Here is a 22474-nt window from a genome sequence, read left to right on the forward strand (position 1 = left end):
TTCAAAATACCACAAGAAGTCACCAGGTAGAGTTGTTGAACTTTTTCTCCTGTCCTGTAGTTCGAAGACCCCTCGACCACCTCCTGGTATCTGCAAGACCCGCCCCCAGATCCCCCTCCCCCACGACATATCTCCTTTTCCTGTTCTTCTCTCCCTCCCCCCGACGCCTTCCTTCTCCAGGCCTCGGAGGTGCAGGTCAACACTGGAGTAGGTTAGGTGCTACGACGCTGGCGTTCTTGAAATCACTTGTGCAAATGCACGCAAGGAGATTTTTTTATAATTAAAGGTTTTGAAGACTATGCCATTTCATTCATGACTAACGATAAAACATTTTAAAATATTTAGTTTATTATTCAAATAATAATATACAAATCCATGTTCATTTAATTATATTCGTTTATATATCCCCCCCAGTGATTTTTTTGTCTACGAAACATAATTATAAGGATTCCCCAGTGACACTGAAGTTCCCGCGACAACTGAAAGACGAAACATGTTGGGCATGATGAAGCCCCACAAGGATGATTGTTTGTCGTTTTGATCTGTCCGTCCCACACTAGTGTGAATTTTTTGTTGTGAAATTGAATACTTTCTGGAACTCTTGATAGATGGAGAAGGAGAAGATGAACATTTGTGGGCAAGTCTACCTAAGTAAGATGTGTACTTTTCCAGTTTATTACAATCAATCTCTGAGAGGGGTGCTTAAGGACTGTATCTTTCTTTAAATCAGCAGGTTCTTCCAGTCATTGTCTATTTGTAAGTGTTTCTCAGCATCTCAAGGCAGCCAGTTGTTTAGGCTTCTATGCACAAATGTGAATAAACCAAAAACACACATACTCTAGAAAAGAAGAGTTTTTATTTGTATGTCCAGGTATTCTTCTCCCATTTAACCCTTAGCTCCCACCCATCTTCACTCCCATCCCCACAAACACCTTAAAAGCAAATCATCAAAAGAAAAAAAAAGTCATCCCATCTCATTTGGTTCTGAAAAAAAAAGAAATCTCCATCTTAAGAGACTGATTTTATACATATAAAAAGCAATCTTCTCTCTCAAAGAGTAGAATCAGGAAAGGATTGTAGTGGTATTCTGTCTGCTCTTCAGTTGTTTCCTAACTTCCACAAGAGCGTCTGACTTGAGAGCGGATTCTCCCATACTCTAGCCCAGGGCCGGTCCAGTCCAGTCCAAAGTCATCTGCTCAATGGGCCATATCCCCCTACTGACAGTTTAAAACACTGCAACTGCTCATTCCGTCATGGCGACCTTCACCTCTGCCACTCTCCTCAACTCTGACCTTTCACCCCTCACCTTTGACCATGAACCTTGATTTCGGGTGACGGGGTCAGGCCACGGTCACTGGGCCAGATGTGGGGCAGACTTTTCCGGAATAATCCGGAGAAGCGAAACCGGAGGGCTGCTCTCAGTGCTTATGCTGCCATGGATTTACAGCGAGAGAAGGGAACAGGTGGCGCAGTCGGGCAGGCAAGCCGGACCAACGTGTTTAATTAATTCCCTCCCACCCGCCGACAGGGGTTTCCCAAAGCCCTATGTGCATGCCATTTGATCCCTCAGTGCCTGCCTCCTCTCGTTTCCTGTCCGTCTTTATGAGATTATTTTAATGCTGCTTCCACATCTCTCTTACATTCAGAGGATTCATTAAATTACTGAGTGAGATACAGTGCTGTTGGTGTTGCAGTTTCATCAGAAAAGCAACAGATCTCATCTCCCTTCATGCACCCACATGTCTTCCTCTTCCTCATCTTCCTCCTCCCTGCCTTATCTTTCGGATCATCTCATCTCTGGACCCGCTCTTGAGTCGCTAGCAAGCCCAACAGCTTATGAGCTGAGATCTAGAGTCACTCGCAAGCCCCACAGAACATGAGCAGAGATCTAGAGTCACTCACTCGCAAGCCGAACAGCACATGAGCGGAGATCTGGAGTCACTAGCAAGCCCAATAGCACTTGTGCTGAGATCTGGAGGGGAGGGACTGTAGGCAGAGTCAACATGGCGGAATGTGTTGAAAGGTTATCCACTTAATTTTCTTACACAGATCAATAATCAAACATCACGCTACTTGTGGAGAAAGCTATTTGCACATACTCAACACGCACGCGCACGTGCGTGCGCACACACACACACACATTCATTCTGTAAGCTCTACCACACACACGTGCACACAAGCATACATACATCCGTATCAGCTCACTACTGTTCACACTGTTTACGTCAAATTGGTAAAATCAACCAAAAGTTTTGGGCCTGACCCAATGGGTCTTAACAGAGCCACAACTGTGATTTTAAAAAAAACAAAACAAAACAAAACAAAACAAACAAACAAACAAACTGAGCAAAAGAGAGAGTATGAACATCCATTAGCCAGCTGGTGTGTGGCCTGCCATTACTAAACCAGTACAGTCCACCCAAGGGCCAAGGCCAATACAACAGTCTCTGAGAATGTGATTTGGGGTGGCTGGTGGGTTTTTCTACGTGAGAGGGTAGTTTTCTGTGTGTGTGTGTGTGTGTGTGTCAGACAGTGTAGCCTTTCTACATGCATGTACAGTATGTCCCTTCATCAGTGCAAGTGTGCGTGCATGTGTGCATGTGTGTGTGTGTATTTACGGTATGTATGTGTTTATCCATGTGTGTGTAAGTGGCCCCCAGCCCTAGCTATTAGTAGGCGCTGCCTGTTGATTCCTGGGCGGGGGCAAATAGAAGTTCCGCCTTCGTGCTGAGAAAGTAGGTGACGAGGAGAGAGAGCAGCAACACGGCGATCCCCACCCCCAATGTTAGCATCTGTAGAAAGAGAGAGGCAGAGAGAAAAGCAGAGAGAGAGAGATGGGGAGCGAGAAGGAGGGGAGGAAAGAGAGAGAGAGAGAGAGAGAGAGAGAGAGAGAGAACACACACTTATATTGACTTTACAAAGCAGACAGACATCACATTTGACAAATATCAGCAGCTATTAGCACTGCTAAAACACCAACAGTTATTAACATTGCTTAAAGCTAAAAGCACCAGCAACTATTAGCACTGATAAAAGCAAAGACACCTGCTTCTACTACAATAAGCTAAAAGCTTGCTAAGTGCTAAGCTCATCACTACTACATGTGGTGCTGTTGTGTAGTACCGAACTCATGACCAGTGTTGGGCAGGTTACTTCTAAAAAGTAATTAGTTACAGTTACGTCTTCCAAAAAGTAACTAAATTAGATACTCAGTTTCAAATTCTAAAAGTAAGTCGTTGCTTCAGAAAGTAACAATTGGGTTATTTTCAAGGAAATTTTTAAATGCTCAAATGTGACCCCTTGGGTTTGGCCCTCGAACCTTGCGTTACGAGTTAAAGGAATTATCCGGAGTAAAATGCACTTTAGATCAATTTACGGATGATTGGGAGTACATACGTTGAGTTGACTGGAATCGTGAATTTCCAGAGCGTGTTACTCCACACTCGGCAATCGACTCCTACGGACTTTCCCCTAAAGATGCCAGCTGCAGCAGCAACATTTCCGGAAAGGTACTGGCTTGATGAAATTCATTCTGGACTCTCTATCCGACCACATAAAGACCTCGGGATACTTCGGTTTGGCTTTAGGGACTCTCTACTCACTACTAGGGCTGAACAATTTATTGCATTTGCGATAATATCGCGATATGATGAAACACGATTTTCAAACCGCAAAGGCTGCGATTTGTAATATGTGACGTCAACAAAACGCATTTATACTTGACTCTTCTCACCGACCACTGAAGAAGCAAAAAACGTAAAACAAGAGGACCAGCTAACAGTGTAAAGAAAGGTCTGATCAGTAGAGCTACTTTGGTTAAAAATAAACCTCTTCATTACCTTTTGTCTAACCTGCCATGTCCCTGGTTCTAGTTCATAATTCCCCTGTGCTGCTACTCTGGCTGGTAACTTCGTTCACTTGTCCAGCTGACGATTAAAACTCCACTCCAGACTGTTTAGGCTGCACAGCAGCCATTCACCTGTGCACTGGGGACTTTGTTTACTGGAGTACAGTGACAGTGGGGGCATTTGTGATATCCAAGGGGGTTGGCGGCACAAACATTTAATTGATGCATAATGTTATCCGCAAATAGTTGACACAGCTAACCACCAAAAACCCAGCTGTTCTAACATTAGCTTACCAGCTAAGGCTCTAGGCTACATACATGCTGCTAACTGCTGATACCTTTGCCTGTTTAAAGAGTTTTGTGTCTGCGATTGGCTTTGTTGTGATATGAACAAACTAGTTAATTTGCATGCATGCGTATTGCGCTGCGGTGTTGATGATGCTAACCTTTAGTTAACACCGGGCGAGCGGTCATTCGGCCGCATTTATTTGCGCTACAACAATCTACAGTAGTTTGTTCCGATTCACGTGCAAGTAGCCTACAGAGGAGAGGAGCGGGTCTGTGTGTGTGTGTGTGTGTGTGTGTGTGTGGGCGTGCGCGCGCGTGTATGGAGTGCACAGGACAATGAGAAGCCGTGTCAGTGCCACTGCATGTATTTGTTAACTAACGAAAGAAGGTCATATCTACATGAAATAGAAACAAAATAGAAACGAATCAGAATCATTAAATGTTTACAAGGCTGGAAGTTCAACAAATATAGGTCTACTAATGTGATTAAAATAGTTAAATAAAAAATATTTCATTCATCAATCTTATTCAATGACTTAATGCCATCATAACATAGGCCTGGGCTCCAGGAAAGAACAGTTTATGTTTAACTTATCTAATTTTGTGTTGGTCATACTATAGAATAATATATTGCTTGTCTTTGTTGAATAAGACAGAAGATAAAGAGCTTAAAAATAATTGCATATCGCATCGCAATCGCAATATTGGTGAGAAAAATCGCAATTAGATTTTTTTCCAAAATCGTTCACCCCTACTCACTACCACGTAAGTGTAATATTGTTTGGAACTGTAGAAGAGGTATAAAAATAGCGTTTTGTAGCGGCAAAATGACATGCCCTGGTCACTTCCAGGCTAACGAGTTTTGATTAAAAACGGTAAAATCGAACTTTCTCAAAACACATCCGAATGACATGATATTGATGTCAACTCAACGTATGTACTCCCAATCATCCGTAAATTGATCTAAAGTGCATTTTACTCCGGATAATTCCTTTAATGAAACACCACTGAGCCTAAATACCAGTCCCTAAATGCCATCTCCCCCTTCCCCCTTTACCTCGAGATCGTGGCTGGCCACCAGGAAGATGCGGGCGCGGATGAGCTTCCAGCGGGACTCAGTCCACGTGGAGTAGGTGCGGGAGTCATACTGCTTGAGCTCAAAGGCTGGCGAGATGGCCAGCGTCCGGCGCACCGTGGAGCGCACACAGAACGGCGCAGCCTCGGAGCCGTTGGCCCCCCGCACCCACAGGTAGGAGTACAGCTGTGGAGAAAGAGAGGGAGAGAGAGAGAGAGGAGAGATGGAAAGAGAGATGGAGGGAGGTAATGCAAAGGATGCAGAGACCAGATGGATGGAGAGATGAAGAGGAATGAGAGGGGAAACATGAAGAGATGGAGAGATGAATGATTGGGGGGGGGGGGGGGGTGAAAAGGGTCATGGGTCATGAAGTGAAGCTGCAAACTTAAATCCTGATATATTCACAAAGCAGAGCACAAATGGCTAAAATTCACACCCGCTCTCTCCAACAGACTGAGGAGTTTTTACACTCACTTAGGATTTTATATTGTGGTAATGGCACCAACGTGATTCTGTACTTGGTTCTTTATTAACATGGTGTGGGTAGACGGCTGGGATATGGAGGCACATCAGCCTTTTCCACCAGTCCTTTGGTCTATATGATTGAACAATAACGGTCCTTCTTAGATACACACTAGTGCATGCTCCTCCTCCTCCACCAACTCTTTGGACTCTCCTGACACAGAGGTCCTGCTACTTGAACTTGGGCTGAGAGATGTGGGGTTGAACAGGTGCACGCACACACGCACACACACGCAAGCACACACGCAAGCACACACGCAAACACACACGCAAGCACACATGCAAGCACACATGCACACACATAGAGACCCTCACCTCTTTGCTCTCTTCAGGCAGACCAGATGGGTCCTGGCACTTGGACTGGTTGAGGCCGGTGGAGTTGCCCAGGTAGTTGGCCAGCAGGTACTGGACTATCCTCGTGGAAGGCTTAATGGTGTTGGCCGAGATGGGCACACCCACGTAGTACTGCGGAGCCCGAGCCTCTGTGGACACACACACAAACACAAGTATAAACACAAAAGTCTCCATTCCAAAGGTGATACGAAAAATCCAAATGTTATATCAGGGCGTGTGTGTGACATAATATCCAGTGTTGGGAGTGACGCATTACAAAGTAACGTGTTACTGTAATTCCACTACTTTTAGCGGCAACAAACATGTAACAAAGTATTTTTTTAAAATGGAGTAAGGCAGTTACAATTACTGAAATTTAAAAAATGAGTTTGTTACACGCGTTACTCTGTTTATCTTGTGTGACAAATGAACAACTTCAGCAGACAAGATGACAGATCCACATTTGCTGCTTTTGATCTAACGTCGCCTGACCTGTGTTTCCCACGATTTGGTCTTGTGTTTCCATTGCAGATATATTCTTTACAGTTCACAGCAGTCTCCTTACATTCCTCCTTATTTTGAGTAATGTAAGAGTTCAGGCTACAATTTAAATGGACATCTTAAACGCCTTTCCCTTTTGTTTCCATCTCGTAAACTCCAAGTGGTGCAGTAGGCGCACTGTCGTTCATCTTTCTGCTCTTCTTCGCCTATAGTGCAAAAGCCTCATTATATTAAATGTTGTATCAGTGATTGCAGGCCCAAAAAAGGCCCAAACATAAATCATCACATTCATCTAATCTTTCCTAACAATCTGCTAGCTGCCCGACCCATAAGCAGACCGTCAAAAAACGTGTCTCTGTAGGCAGCCTATAGGCTCTGAGATCTGTACACAAAAACAATTGTGAACCAACAAGTGTTGCCAACCACTCAAAAGGCAAAATAAAGTTTTGCTTTTACCAAATAACCAATAACCGACGAGATGCGCGTTTAGGAGAGTTTCAATTGCACAGGAGGGAGGGGGAGGGTGTAGCGAGCTAGCTCTCTGTTTTGTTTGAATGTCAACAGAAGTGACATTACCCCGCAATCGCTGATACAACCTTTAAGTTAAAGTCTTACAACATACAGAGCCATAACACAGACAAGCACAAGTTTAACTCAACATACAACTTCTCTCTGGAACACCTTATTGAGCTGTTTCTTCAAAAGTAAAAAGTTTAGAGAACTCATGTACAAGGCTACTGTTTGATTTGAAGGGTTGAGACTACAATAAGTGAAGTAAAGAATACTTTATTGTCCCCAAGAGGAAATTTGTCTTGGGCTTCACAATCACTGCATCACAGACATACACAGCTCATGCATAAGGCAATTAAAAAACAACAGTTAGACATACAGCCCCACACCACCACAGTTACAACAAAAACAACTCAGTCAGAGCTGCACACTGGATAACATATAGATAGCCAGCTATCTATCATTGAGCATCTTTATGGCAGTTGGAATAAAGGAGTTTTTGTATTTATTTAAGCTGCAGTTTAGTACTCTAAAGCATCTACCTGAGGGTAGGAGGGCTAGTAGGTCTAATAGGTCAAATTATGTTTATTGTGTGTAACTGTTCAGTACTGTTCACTTTCTCCAGTAACTAATTACTATTGATATACAGTAATTGGTAAAGCAATTCAATTACTTTTAACTGTAACTAATTACTAATTTCCAGTAACTTGCCCAACACTGATAATATCATACTGTGATTTTGGAATGTGCAGAAATAAAATGTGTCTGTTTGTGTATGAATGTAGCTGAGTGTGTGTGTGTGTGTGTGTGTGTGTGTGTGTGTGTGTAGATCACTCACCCAGAAGTAATTTATCTTCAGGGTTGGTCAGTGATCTAAAATAGCTGTTATTAGACTGGATCAGAAAACCATACAGCAACTGGGTCACCTGGGAGAGGGAGGGAGAGAGAAAGAGAAAGAGAGAGAAAGAGAGAGAGAGAGGGAGAGAGAAGAGTATGAGTAAAAAGAGAAAGAGTATATATATGTGTATATGAGTGACAACGAAAAAAGGAAAGAAAGAAAGAGAGGCAGAGTGAAGCAAGTACAGAGTGGAGAGGCACACAGAAATGATATGTGGTCATGTGATGGGTTGTGTAATTGGCCATGTGATTTGTGATCTCACTATCTTAGAGTCCGCGCTGATATTCTCCAGCTGAGACTCCTCCCCTCCCGCCTGGAGATACAAAGAACGAGCCACTAGTGTTGACACGTTGGTCAATGCCTGAGAGAGAGAGAGAGAGAGAGAGAGAGAGAGAGAGAGAGAGAGAGAGAGAGAGAGAGAGAGAGAGAGAGAGAGAGAGAGAGAGAGAGAGAGAGAGAGAGAGAGAGAGAGAGAGAGAGAGAGAGAGAGAGAATGAAAGAATGAGAATTATAGATTGGGGAGTTTGTATGAACTGGGACTATGTTGCAGGGCTATAGACCTCTGAAGTCTGCCTACAAAAAGCACCCAAAGCTGCCATCTTTGTCCCTATGAGGAGATCAGCATGGGAACAGTGCGTACCCGAGCGATGTCAGTGACATACTCCAGCTGCTCCTCTAGGGTGAGGTCAGGAGGATAGCTAACGTTCAGGTAGTCTGCATTGTCATATACACTTTCATAGTACCTGCGTGTGAGAGAGACAGAGAGACATCAGCGTCAGCAACACAGTCAAACAGCCATCGGTCAATACATGCGCGCACACACACCCAAGTACGCATAAATAGTCTTGGATGTCTTTGCTTTGCAAACAAACAAGGTGGCTCAGCTCATACTGAGCCAGAAACAATCCCAGACAATCAACATGGTGCTTCAGGCGAATGTCTGAAATCTGATTGGTTGTTGACATTTAAGCTCAACAGCCAAAGTCAGGACCAGCATCTTTAATCCATTCATGTATACATCCATTTTCACACTCACTTGTTGTTGAAAGCCGATTGGTGGTCAGCCAAGACCACACCTGGGACAGCCCGAGACAGGAGGAAGCGCTGGAAGGAGGAGGGTGGGAGGGCCTGAGTGGCAGTGGGCTCAGCCAAGGAGAGACCAAGCTCTGCACCAGCAGAAGTCATGCCTTTCAAAATATTCCCCACCTGGGAGAGAAACAAGGTAGATAGATCCAGTCAATTTATATATATTTTTTCAACAAATAAAGTCAACATTTGCAACTCTTCATCTCTCAATCTTTCTAGGTCTCGCTTCATCTCTCTCTCTGTTTCTTTGATTCTCTGTCTCTTTGAGGCTACCTTTACACGTGGCCGGCTATTTTCATAAACGGACATTTCACCCTCTCCGTTTTCAAAAATAACATTGTGCACACCACAAGTGTGCACAATGTTATTTTTGTCAGTTTTCAGAAAAGTTTTCCTTTACCATAACCCGGGTAAATGCCTTCAAGAGCATGCCAAACCTGTCGGTGGCAGTGGAAGGAGAAGCTCAATCCCACGTTAGCCAATCAGAATCCCGAAAATACCAACAACAGTAACGAATCACTTCCTCTTTCTCTTCTGAACTGAGTAAAAATCTCCGTCTCGTCACATAAGTCTCCGTTTGTACCTCTTTAGACGCAAACGAACAAACAGAGTTTTCCCAAAAAAACAATCAGCGATTTTAAAAACTCCGTTTGCGAGAGGATAAAACGTCCGTTTGCGTCTAAAGGACAGGGTCAAACGCAGAACAACATCTCCGTTTGCGTCTAAAGGACAGGGTCAAACGCAGAACAACATCACCGGTTGCGTCTAAAGGACAGGGTCAAACACTCCGTTTGCGTCTAAAGGACAGGGTCAAACGCAGGAAAACATCTCTGTTTGCGTCTAAAGGACAGGATAAAACCTCCGTTTGCGTCTAAAGGACAGGGTCAAACACTCTGTGTGCGTCTAAAGGACAGGGTCAAACGCAGAACAACATCACCGGTTGCGTCTAAAAGACAGGGTCAAACGCAGAGAAACATCACCGTTTGCGTCTAAAGGACAGGGTCAAACGCAGAACAACATCTCCGTTTGTGTCTAAAGGACAGGATCAAACGCAGAACAACATCACCGTTTGCGTCTAAAGGACAGGGTCAAACGCAGAAAAACATCTCCGTTTGCGTCTAAAGGATAGGGTCAATAACTCCGTTTGCGTCTAAAGGACAGGGTCAAACGCAGAGAAACATCACCGGTTGCGTCTAAAGGACAGGGTCAAACGCAGAACAACATCTCCGTTTACGTCTAAAGGACAGGATAAAACCTCCGTTTGCGTCTAAAGGACAGGGTCAAACACTCCGTTTGCGTCTAAAGGACAGGGTCAAACACTCCGTTTGCGTCTAAAGGACAGGGTCAAACGCAGAACAACATCTCCGTTTGCGTCTAAAGGACAGGGTCAAGCGCAGAACAACATCTCCGTTTGCGTCTAAAGGACAGGGTCAAACGCAGAGAAACATCACCGGTTGCGTCTAAAGGACAGGGTCAAACGCAGAGAAACATCACCGGTTGCGTCTAAAGGACAGGGTCAAACGCAGAACAACATCTCCGTTTGCGTCTAAAGGACAGGATCAAACGCGGAACAACATCACCGTTTGCGTCTAAAGGACAGGGTCAAACGCAGAAAAACATCTCCGTTTGCGTCTAAAGGACAGGGTCAAACACTCCGTTTGCGTCTAAAGGACAGGGTCAAACACTCCGTTTGCGTCTAAAGGACAGGGTCAAACGCAGGAAAACATCTCCGTTTGCGTCTAAAGGACAGGATAAAACCTCCGTTTGCGTCTAAAGGACAGGGTCAAACACTCCGTTTGCGTCTAAAGGACAGGGTCAAACGCAGAACAACATCTCCGTTTGCGTCTAAAGGACAGGATAAAACCTCCGTTTGCGTCTAAAGGACAGGGTCAAATACTCCGTTTGCGTCTAAAGGACAGGGTCAAACGCAGAACAACATCACCGGTTGCATCGTTTTCGTTGTGGTCTAAACAGGGCCTGAATCTCTGTCTCACCTCTTGATTGACGCTGATGTTATTCCTCCGGGAGACTGGGTCAGTGTGCATCCACAGTTCTGAACCTCTCCGCAGGCCAACCTAAACACACACACGCACGCATACACACACACACAACAAAAATACACACTCGCGCACACACACACACACACACGCACAATATATCTAGATCAGGTCTAAGTATCTAGAAGCTTATGTGCAAGATGAGTGCTACTGTTACAGTACGCCAGCATGTGCGTGTGTGTGTGTGTACCTGTCCGATTTCCAGGACTGAGTGCACATTTTCCATATCGATTACAAAATTATTGTTGTCCATGTCATACACCATTTTGGAGCTCCCAATGTAGTCAAAGGTCTCCTGAAAACAAACAGGAGAAAGGATCACACACAAAATAATGAAAAAAGTGTAATGTGTGTGTTTATTCATTTCTTTGTACTCATTGGAAGCCAAAATCATACTTGAAATTAAAAAATTCAATCAATTGCACAATATTACACACACACACACACCCCTTGAAAGAAGGTGAAGAGGATGTTCCGAGGTGGTGGGGCTTGTTCAGCCGTAGTTTTGAGAGCTTGAGATGCGGCCAAGAGGGCAACGATTCCGGCCACGGTCCCCTCAGCACCCGTGGCAACATCCCAGAAGAATGTTCTGCCATCCATCTGAGAGGAGAGAGAGAGAGAAAAGATTCCACACTTGTTTATTGAACTGCTAATCAAAACATACTATTCCTGCATCCTTCCACATAACACTTTACCATCTAATACAGAGAGAGAGAGAGAGAGAGAGAGAGAGAGAGAGAGAGAGAGAGAGAGAGAGAGAGAGAGAGCAGAGAGAGAGCGAGAGAAGGCTTGGGGAAGAGTGAAGAGAGACATAGGGAAAAACGCAAATCATAGGGGCCAGCTCTAAAAATAGGTCAAGGTACAACTCTGGCCAAAAGCCTAACACAAGCAGAAATGAAAATGGCCAAGAGAGAGCAACTACAGAGGGAGGAAGAGAAGAAGGGGGAGTGAAAGAGGTTTAAAACAAATATATGGAAACATGGTAAGATTTGTTTGTTTGTTTAATTTAAGGCCATTTCCGCAACTAAGGCTATTTAATGGCCAGAGCATTGTGTGTTATAGAAACTTAAATATGTTTCTTAAAATCTATGCTAATAAGATATTCTAAAACCTTCAAAGGTGGGACCTTACTAAAAACATCAGCTATAGAATTATGATGATAAAATTGTTGTCTTTTGGTTTTCAAGGCAGGGCAACAGATCAAAATATGGCTCACTGACTGGGGCGTTTTGCAAAATTGGCATAATGGAGGATCTTAAACATGGTAAGATAAGAGAAAGAAAACAAACTAAAGAATGGATGGAAGAGGTAGTGAGGGAAGTGTGTGTGTGTGTGTGTGTGTGTGTGTGTGTGTATGTATGTGTGTGAGTAGGCTATATGAGAGAACAAGAGAAGAGAAAGACAGAAAGTAAGATGCAGTGCCTGCAGAAAACGTATAGATTAACAGCTTAACATATCTTAAAGCTTAATGTCTAACATGTCAGGATGCCAGCGATGTTGTTAGTTGATTTGTCTGCAGGTCTGAATACAAACACGGACATGTGGGTGGGACATCTGGCTGTCACTTACCCTGGTTGCTGCGACAACCACGCTCTCATTGGCCTTATGTCCCTTCGCTGTGGTATTGATTGGATGGAGAGGAGCCCAAACATTAAAATCCCCCAGTGGATCACAGACAGTCTCTGGAAGCCAGAAAGACAGGGGGAGAGGGGGAAAGAGAGAGACCGAGACTGATACGTTGGAGACAGTGTGTATATATGTATGTGTGGCTGTGCTGGTGACGGCATGTGTGTGTGTGTGTGTGTGTGTGTGTGTGTGTGTACCTGGGTTGAGGCTGTAGTTGTTCTGGATGTCGTTGCGTCTCATGCAGGTGGCGGTGCTGGTGACGGCGTGCATGTGGGAGAAGAGCTGCAGGGCACACAGGGGGTACGCTGGCGCACTCCCATTCACCCCCATATTATGCTCCGAAATACACTACACACAGACGCACACACACACAAAGAAAAACAAACACAGAAACACACAAGAGAGAGTGAGAGATCACAAGAGAGAGAAAGAGTGAAACAAAGAAAGCAATACTTGGAATAAGACCTCAGCTATTCTCTGCAGGTACTATAATTCTCACTCACACAGTCCACAAACATGCACTACTTACACATATAAAAGTATAATATGAGCACACAAAAGGCACACTCACAAAGTCTGTCCTCCACACACACCCAGTCTGCCCCCACACACACACACACACACACACACACACACACACCCCACCTCAAATGGAAATAACAACTTGACATAGTCTACTGACAAACACACACACCTAACTGCTGGTGTGTTCTTGGATCCTTTCATCTCTCCACACAGCAGAGGGAACACACACACACACACACACACACAAAGGGCATACCTTGCGGATGACTGCAGTCTGGTTGTCGTCGTTCATGGAGAATATGGGGAATTTGAAGTCCTCAAAAGACAGTCCATTGCCCAGAGGATTCCACACTGTTCCATTACAGTCTGCCAGCCGAGGACCATAGGTGTCCGAGTATACGCCTGACAGAAAATGGCATTCAGTATGATTTTGTTTATAAACAGCAACAATCATATCCTTTCATAGTTGGCTACAGTTTGATGTGTCTGAAATAAATGGCAGAATATAAAAACAAACACACGTTTGTGGATCACCCCCATTTTATGCTCCGAAATACACTACACACACACAGGCGCACACACACAGATGCGCACGCACAGATTTTCTGTTGTTACTCTGGGTATGGGCTGATCTTTGTAGCCAACTATTCATTGTTATTTTTCTTTTTTAAAGGAGTGATAGGAGAAATGTTGTTTCCCTTTTTGCAGGACCATTCATATTTTTGTGATTGGTGAAGATTGTTAGAAGTTAATCATTTAGCTCTTGTGACTGCTCTAAAGTCTTTGATCAAGATTCATCATTCAATGTGGTTTCCCCAGTGTGGATAAGGGGAGAAGCAGAGAACAATACAAAGACACAGTTATATTTACTATGGTGCACAAATGTATTTTTTGGCACGGAGAGTGCAGTCCACTACATGTCTGATTGGGAAGGTAATTCACAGATCTACTTAGCGTGCCCCCAGCGGTGTGTTCTCTCTCTCTCTCTCTCTCTCTCTCTCACACACACACACACACACACACACACACACACACACACACACACACACACACACACACACACACACACACTCACACTCTCTCACTCTCTCACACACACACACACACCTGTGTACTGATTGGGGCACTTGTTGTGAGGGGAGAATCCCTGAACAGGGCTGGAGTTGGGGATCACCACGGCAACTCCCGCCACTCGGGTGGAGTTCTTCATCCGCATCATGACGGCGCTGCCATAAGAAAAGATACATGAGCGCATATTAGCACAGGTGACATTTAGAGTGTGAAAAAAGCAGAAACTTCTATCCCACCGCAAGGTTCAGCAACAAAACCATGCACAAAGAAAAAGGTAGCCTTTATTTGCACACCAAACTTCACTTCCACGCATCACCTTTACTGCCAACCTTTTGGCCAGGTATTTTCATCCATCAAATGTCATCTCTTTAAGGTTTCTAATCTTGCACACTACAAGCACATTTAGTTAAAAATCTCCCAGAATTAAGCAAGCCTGTGGGATATGGCATGACAAGCAGAAATATTCTTGGTTCGACATGATATCTCAGCTACTATGAGGGTGTATGTTATTGTGTAGCCTATGTGCATGTGTGTGGGTGTGTATATATACCTGTTGAAGAATGAAGCATCCATGAGTACCATGTAGGGTGCATGAAGGCCGTTATTCAGTATTATATCCAGATCTGAATCAGTCTCCAACAAATGGAGAACTCCAGTGTTTCCTGATATGGAGGCTACAAAGACACAAGGTAAAGAGATGAATTGTAAACATGCACCAAATTGTGAATCTCTAGATAGATAGATAGATAGATAGATAGATAGAGATACTTTATTGACCCCTAAGTCTATTAAAAAATCATGTGTGTCAAATAATTTGCGTGAATGTCAAGGGTCTAAGCGACTAAAGTGTGTAATGTATCTAGTACAGACAAGTGTGTCGGATAGAGAGAGAGCCGTTTACTTACACTGGCAGCCCATCTGATGTGTCGCGTTGAGCAGGCGAACGCATGGCACCGTGTTATTCAACTCTACATAGATCTTCTGTTCCACAGAGTTACCGCTTGCAACTGGAAGATAATGATGTATAAACAGTTATTTAATACAGTTATTCAACTGAGAAATTATTAACCTGAAGCATTTACAATGACAGATATAACGATTGAGTAGAATGACACCAGTGATACAAAAATATATTTTCCACCGTAATTCCAACATTGTCCCACTATCAGGTCAGGTTCTGGTCAGGTCACTTTATTGGTACCCATAGGTAAACTAGGTTTACAGTCTAGGAGGCAGGACATCCTTCACACTTTGTAGTGTGTCAGACCACATGACACACAAACATATGACAAAACATATAAAACGGACAGTAGAACATGAATAAAAACATATGACATAAACCATATAAAACATACAATAGATGCTACAGCTACTGTAGTGCATGACCAAGGTGCTTGTGCGTTATGTGCAAGTAATTCTACAGTTTGTTCAACAGAGTGATTGCCGCTGGGACAAAACAGTTTTTAAATCTTGTAGTCCTACATCTAGGGACTATTAGCCTCCGTCCAGAAGGAAGATACTGGAATTTCCTATTCAAAGGGTGTACGCTATCTTCTAAGATGGCTATAGCTATACGCTGTAGTTGTTTAGCATACAGGGATGTGGGGTGCAGCTGGGACTCACCAATCAGTTTACTTGACCATCTTACAATTTGATTTAAACTATTCTTGTGTTTAACTGAAGCAGACTCAAACCATGACACTAAGGGAAAAGATATAATGGATTTGATAAAAGCATGCTAAAATGATGTCCTCATGGTCTTGTCTATATGAAAGTGGTACAGTTTCCTCAGGCAGCAACCTTTTTTTACAGACAGCTTCACAGTTCTTCTGGAAGTTTAATCAATAATAATATAAGAGTCAATAATTGCCCCTAGATATCTGTATGATTCTACTTGATCCACTAGTTGACCCTTTATAGTTGTGACCTCATATCTTGGAGTTTTACCAAAATCAATGTACATAATCCTTTGTTTTGGATATGTTGAATTGAAGGTGTGACTTCTCACACCACTGGACAAAGTCTTCAATTATTGGTCCATGCCTCTGTCATTTTTGTGGAGCAGGCTGACGATGATAAGTAAGTATAAGAATACTATTTTGATCCCGTGAGGGAAATTTGGTCTCTGCATTTATCCCATTCCGTAAATTAGTGAAACACACTTAGCACACAGTGAGGTGAAGCACACACTAATCCCAACGCAGTGAGCTGCCTGCAACAACAGCGGCGTTCCGTGCTCAAGGGCACTTTAGCCGTGCCTACTGGTCGGGGTTCGAACCGGCAACCCTCCTGTTACAAGTCCGAAGTGCTAACCAGTAGGCCACGGTTGCCCCAATAACGGAGTCGTCCGCATACTTAATGATGGTCCTATTTGCATATTTGCTCTAACACGTGTTTGTGTATAGGATGCACAGGAGGGGTGAAAGTACACACCCCTGTGGTGAGCCTGTAGAAGAGCAAAGCTGGCCAGACAGAACTCAGTTACTCTCTTGTCCTGTTTGTTAAAAAATCCAGAATCCAACCAACAAGATTATAACTAAAATCAAATTGTTCAACAAGGCGGTTTGGCTAGGATATGAGGTTGGATTGTATCAAAAGCAAATCAATAAAAAGAATCTGTGTATGGGACCCATTTCCTTCAAGGCGTTTGAAAAGCAAATAAAACAGACTGAGAGTGGCATCTACTACTATGCGTGGCCTGTCAGCAATGGGATCCAATGCGTGATCCTTAAAATCTGTGACGTAAGAGCGACAGGTCTAAAATCATTAAGAATTTTACAACTGCTACCTTTGGGGACTGGGACCACTACAGCATCCTTCCAGATATTTGGTACATGTTGTAACTCGACACTATTCTCGATTGGTTTTCAACAGAAATCCTGTGATTGTAAAGCCGTCCTTACTTTCCAGATCGACGTCCAATAATTAAAACTGAGGGATTTCTGACTTGCTAATGTCTTCTACATTGGTTGAGAGAGTGGAGATGTCGGCGCCGAGGGGCGCAGTCACGAGTTATCAGGCTGGTTGATACTCAGGTATTGTGTGAGTAAAAGGGAGTAGAAACAGTGTGACTGATCACTCTGCTATAGGTTTAGTTATCATTACTGACATTGAGTTCAACGTTACACCAGGCTCTGATCAACAAACTGCTCAAAATAAATTATCATACGGATAGCTATCATTTGAGGATTTAGGTTTGAAAGAAGAGCGCATGTTTCGGCGAACCGGTGACTTGCAACATTATTGCAAATTCGACAAGCAAGCTTTAGATTTATCGGAAACCAAAACAGGCCGGCGTCAAATTATTTGTTCAGTCGCTTACTGTGCGGTCTGAATTTCAACTAAACCACAATACTTACTTTGAATGAACCAGCAAAATGCCACTGTTATTATCCATTTAGCAAAACCGGGGCCCATCTTCCTGGTTTGAAATCACAACTGGAAAAACACAGGAAGTTAGTATTTTCCGCTTCCGCTCCAGGGACTCCTTCTTCGTCTCTGGTTGTAGCCAATCCACAGCAGGACTCTGCTGTCACCCATAGGCAAAGAGTTGCAGTGCCTGTTTGCTAACCAGAGAATGTCTTACTGATTTATTAACTGATTCTTCAATTTAGCCTATAATATGCCATAGGCCTACACAGGCTACCAGACAGGGCCAGAAAGTTGGAGTCGTAACAACAATCTTCCTTTGGATTCACAGTTTACCTGGGAGGCAGATCCGGTGTTGCACCAAATTCTGTGACCTGTCGAATTTTGTGACTCTAGAGGGCGCTGTTTTATTAGAGTCTATGAATGTACTGAGCTGTACTGACACACTGATGAGGCAATTCTGTTATGTGTATAATTCTTCTAATAAACTTTGTACATTTTTGAAACATGGAACATTGACTGGGTGTGGGTGTATTATTCTAGAGTAGAGCTAAAGCCTACCCCTCACCACTCCTGTGAACAGATGGACTTCAGCAGGACAGGTCACATATTTTGATAGGCTACTGTCAAATTATGTCACTGTAACTGCAGAAAAAAATGCCGTGGAGGTCACTAACTGCCTCCTTAAGTTTGTATATCAGTTTGAGGTGCCAAAAAGTAAATTAACGGACAATGACAAGGAGTTTGTCAATAATGTAAATAAAGTGTTTGCTGATGTCAATGACAATGTACAACATCAGTCCATTTCTGCAGAGTTATAGTGGGGTAATAGTAAATATAGTGGGCTACTGTCAAACATAATTTGACAGTAGGCTTATCATCATATGTGATCTGTCCAGCTGAAGTCCACCTCTTCGCTGGAGTGGTGGGGTAGGCTTTAGCTGTACTCTATAGAGATAGTATAGAGAGGAAGATACACATGCAGGCCTGTGGAGTAATACACTCACACCCAGACAATGTTCCATGTTTCAAAAAATGTACAAAAGTTTATTAGAAGAATTATACACATAACAGAATTGCCTCATCAGTGTGTCAGTACAGCTCAGTACATTCATAGACTCCAATAAAACAGCGCCCTCTAGAGTCACAAAATTCGACAGGTCACAGAATTTGGTGCAACACCGGTCGGCCAGAAGGTTTCATACAGCGCCCCAGATGTTTTGGGTAGGAAGGAAAAGTTAAAAAATAAATTATAAATATTCACATTGGTCATTGATATGTGCCATAAGGAATCTATCTATGATACGATAGACATTCTCTGATATGATATGATAAATGAACTAAACCTAGAACTGCTGCTAATAGGCTATGCTATGCACCAGCCCTGTGAATAGGTGTACCCTGAAAATCAATGCATTATACTGGAAATAAGACAGGACAAAAAAATAAATAAATATATATATTAGACTCAGTGCATTTTAAGTTACATCAAGAGGGTGAACTTTTCAAAATATACCCTAGTTTAGGCTGTTCAATTTCTTTCCCCTTATAAAGGTACAGGCCAAAATGTTCACCTAGGACTATGTGACTATGAGGAAGGTGGGAAATGTCTCAGGTAGGCCTGAGTAATGTTATATCACATCTGGAGGGTATATGCTTTTATAAAATACATAGTTTAGGCCAAAATGTATCAGTTAAACACTAAATACAGAACAATGTATTATGGTATGGAGGAAGGTGGGACTGCTGAGGATATAGGCTTCTAGACCCCTTTAGCCGGTGGTGTAATGATAGTGCAATTCCCATGTTAATCATATTTACAATATGGCTGGGCTAAAAACAAATCAGATCCCATTTTTGTTGCAAATGACAGAATGACATGACAGATTTTTAAAGCATTCTACAAATGATTATGAGCAGAGGTCTCTGAATTAGTGATTCATATTTTAATTGAATTAATATATCTACACCATCTACAATACATGACCATAAAGGAATACAGATTTGGCAATTTTTGTAATTTGCTACATTTTAGCAATGTGACTCCAAATGGCTTGTTGAGACCATGTCTCGCTGATGGCACCCACTGAAAATGGACACGCCATCCCCAATGTGTCCCCAGACTGACTCTGTCTGGTCCAGCTCTGGTATTGGCTGTAAAGAAACTCCTTTAAGTTCCCTAAATAAACTTCTATTTAGCCTGAAATATGTATTTGATAAATATTATTTCAAAGTAATTCATTTGTCAGTTATGAGTATAATCGTAAACATATAATGTGAATAATGATGGTAACTAGAAAAGCATTTCCTGAAGGAAATACAGTGCATGAAAATGCAAAAAATATGATGTAAAATATCATACAGAGTAAAAACATATTGGTTGCTAGGTAGATGAGGTTTAATATAGTTAGAATGACTGAACAGTTGAATAGGTGGATATGTTTAAATGGTTAAATTATTTGCTAGGTAGATGAGGTTTAATATAGTTGGAATGACTGAACAGTTAAATAGGTGGATAGTTTAAATGGTTAAATGATGTTGTGGACAGAGGAAACAGTTGAACAGGATAGTTTAAATGGTAAAATTATTTGCTAGGTAGATGAGGTTTAATATAGTTGGAATAACTAAACAGTTGAACAGTTGAACAGGACCCTTTCAACAATAAAAACAAAAACAATGCTTGAACGTTCTATTTGGGCCCCAATCTACTTCCTCTGCATTAAGATAACATATGGAATGTTAAAAAGGAAGTCTTGTGGGGCCAACTATGATGCTGATAATGGAACTCTCTTGAAAGGGTCCATATTAACCCTTAAAGGTGTAGGTTTTTGAACATTCTAAGTTCCGCAACAAGGATACAAGGATACAAGGAAGTTTATTGTCACATGCATATAGTTACTGGAAGTAAGAAATGCAGTGAAATTATGTCTGGTGTCAGCCTATTTGTGCATTAATGGGGTAAAAAAGTGCAGTAGAAGAGGGGTTTAGTAGATTAAGTGGCAAGGGCTGCATAAAAAAAATAAATAAAAAAAAAAAAAAATTGAAGGTTCCAAAATTCTATGTTGAATTCAATGAACCCAGATATTCTTTAGAATGTTAATTTCCCAACATTCCCGTCACACCGGTGTGACGGTACTCCTGTAAGGGTTAAGAGAATGAGACTGTATGCTTAAAGCCTGAGAAACTGACAGTTGATGCAGGTGGCCTGGCCACCTGGCACAAGATTCTAATTGCTGTGATGTCATAAAGGCCTAATAGTTTTTAATTAATAGTTTAATCAATCAATCAATCAATCAATCAGTTGAACTGGCTCTTTGATGGGGCCTAGATGAGCAGCTGGAAGTTGATACACGTGCAAATCAAGTTAATTAGCTCATTGTGATGTCATCAGCTCAATGTTAAGTCTATGGGGACATTTTGAGTAGTTTTTAATAAATAGTTTAAAAAGTATAAAAGTTACAAAGATGAAAAATACAAAGCCCAGATGTCCTAAGTAAGACCTACGTAACATAGTTTGAATGTAGTTTCTACGTTAAACGGTTGAAGCTGCATTAATTGCGTTAGAAGAAGAAGAAGAAGAAGAAGAAGAAGCCTAGGAAGAACAGTACAGTGCATTTTCATGCACTGTAATGATGCATTTTCAGGATTCTTCAGGTTCTTCTTTCAGGTGCCTGGAGTCCGGAATAGCCAGTTTTTGATGTGCAACGGCTACCGTAGTTCTAAACGTGGCAGCGCTTGAGAGGTTGGTTGCAATATAGCTCCAAACCACTAGATGGGAGAAATTCTTACACAGGGGGGCTTTAAAGGGACCCTATGCAGTTTTAGCAAATTCTTTGCTGTTTTCTTGCTTTTTGCTCTACCTTGTTCTAGCCGATGTCTGGCATGTATGTGTGTAGTGCAGTAAAGCAATTCTTTACATCATGAGGCCGCGAGACTAGTTGCAGACAGTTACAGTCAAAGTTGCAAGGCTGGTTTTTCAGCTCACAGAGAAGCGAGACAGTGACCCTTCACCCCAGAAAAAGTCATATAACCATTCCAATATCTCCGAAGCTGTTAAGGTAAGGTATATTAAGCTAAAAAAAACAGCATAGTTCCCCTTTAAGGCAACTTTTAAGAGCAATAGTAATACATAATACAATTTTAAAACAATGATGTAGATATGCAGTATGTGGATGTGTACAAAGTCCAATAATCAAGTGTCAGGACCCTGTCAGACCTGTACCAACCCCGCCCCTTTTCTGTAAATATTTCCATCTTTAGCAGGGGGCTGTAGCCATGCCGGTGTGCACAGGTGTGGCTGTTGCCCTGTGGCTGATGCCCTGTCCCGTGCCTTGGATGTGGATGGCTGAGTGATTGTCATGTCTTGTTCTGTCTCATCTGTCCTTGTGTCTCTCCTGTCTCCTGTCCGGTCTATCCTTAGATCTGCTTTTTCCAGGCACCGGGAGATTGCTGGTTGTGCTGAGACATGGAGGTTTGGGGGAGTCTAGAGGGTAGTGGGATGTTACAGACTGGTGGTGGATGGGTTGCTTAAGTCTGGTTGGGTTATGGGTGTTGATGGTGGTTGGTTTTTATTGTTGTCTATGCCCTTTTGTATTTAAACATTTCATAGCTTAAAATTGTTTGGTATTGTTTGATTATGTTTGCTCTTGGTGCAGACGTCCCACCATGGTGGGTTGTCTGTTTTAGGGGGGGGGGTCAGGACCCTGTCAGACCTGTACCAACCCCGCCCCTTTTCTGTAAATATTTCCATCTTCCAGCAGGGGGCT

At 42.7% G+C, this 22474-nt stretch overlaps 2 protein-coding genes across 2 annotated transcripts in view; both read right to left on the bottom strand.

The window, feature by feature from the left end:
- The window catches only part of LOC125306800 (vang-like protein 2), a 10722-nt gene extending 10645 nt beyond the window's left edge, over positions 1 to 77 (bottom strand). Inside the window, exon 1 of the mRNA XM_048262348.1 lies at positions 1 to 77. This exon is cut by the window's left edge and continues 356 nt beyond it. The gene's annotated coding sequence lies outside the window, so the exon portion shown is untranslated.
- Positions 78 to 839: 762 nt separating this feature from the next.
- On the bottom strand, positions 840 to 17823 carry ncstn (nicastrin). The gene is made up of 17 exons (XM_048259427.1): positions 17699 to 17823; positions 15245 to 15346; positions 14890 to 15013; positions 14376 to 14494; positions 13525 to 13670; positions 12941 to 13091; positions 12687 to 12799; positions 11565 to 11717; positions 11308 to 11412; positions 11055 to 11135; positions 9011 to 9180; positions 8615 to 8717; positions 8237 to 8335; positions 7915 to 8002; positions 6048 to 6214; positions 5193 to 5396; positions 840 to 2792 (listed from the first exon to the last, which is right to left on the bottom strand). Exons 1-17 carry the CDS (start codon positions 17754 to 17756, stop codon positions 2670 to 2672), a joined length of 2106 nt encoding a protein of 701 aa, XP_048115384.1. The 5' UTR covers positions 17757 to 17823; the 3' UTR covers positions 840 to 2669.
- Between the last annotated feature and the right edge of the window lie 4651 nt (positions 17824 to 22474).

The sequence above is a fragment of the Alosa alosa genome, chromosome 1, assembly GCF_017589495.1.
Source record: "Alosa alosa isolate M-15738 ecotype Scorff River chromosome 1, AALO_Geno_1.1, whole genome shotgun sequence".
NCBI lineage: Eukaryota > Metazoa > Chordata > Actinopteri > Clupeiformes > Clupeidae > Alosa > Alosa alosa.

What these genes read in the sequence shown, in the direction of transcription:
- ncstn (XM_048259427.1), bottom strand. Translation starts at nt 17,756, where the DNA reads ATGGGCCCCGGTTTTGCTAAATGGATAATAACAGTGGCATTTTGCTGG. An exon ending in ATTTTGCTGGTTCATTCAAA is followed by an intron (nt 15,347 to 17,698) that starts GTAAGTATTGTG and finishes ATTATCTTCCAG; the next exon opens with TTGCAAGCGGTAACTCTGTG. An exon ending in TCAGCGCGGACTCTAAGATA is followed by an intron (nt 8,003 to 8,236) that starts GTGAGATCACAA and finishes TCCCTCTCCCAG; the next exon opens with GTGACCCAGTTGCTGTATGG.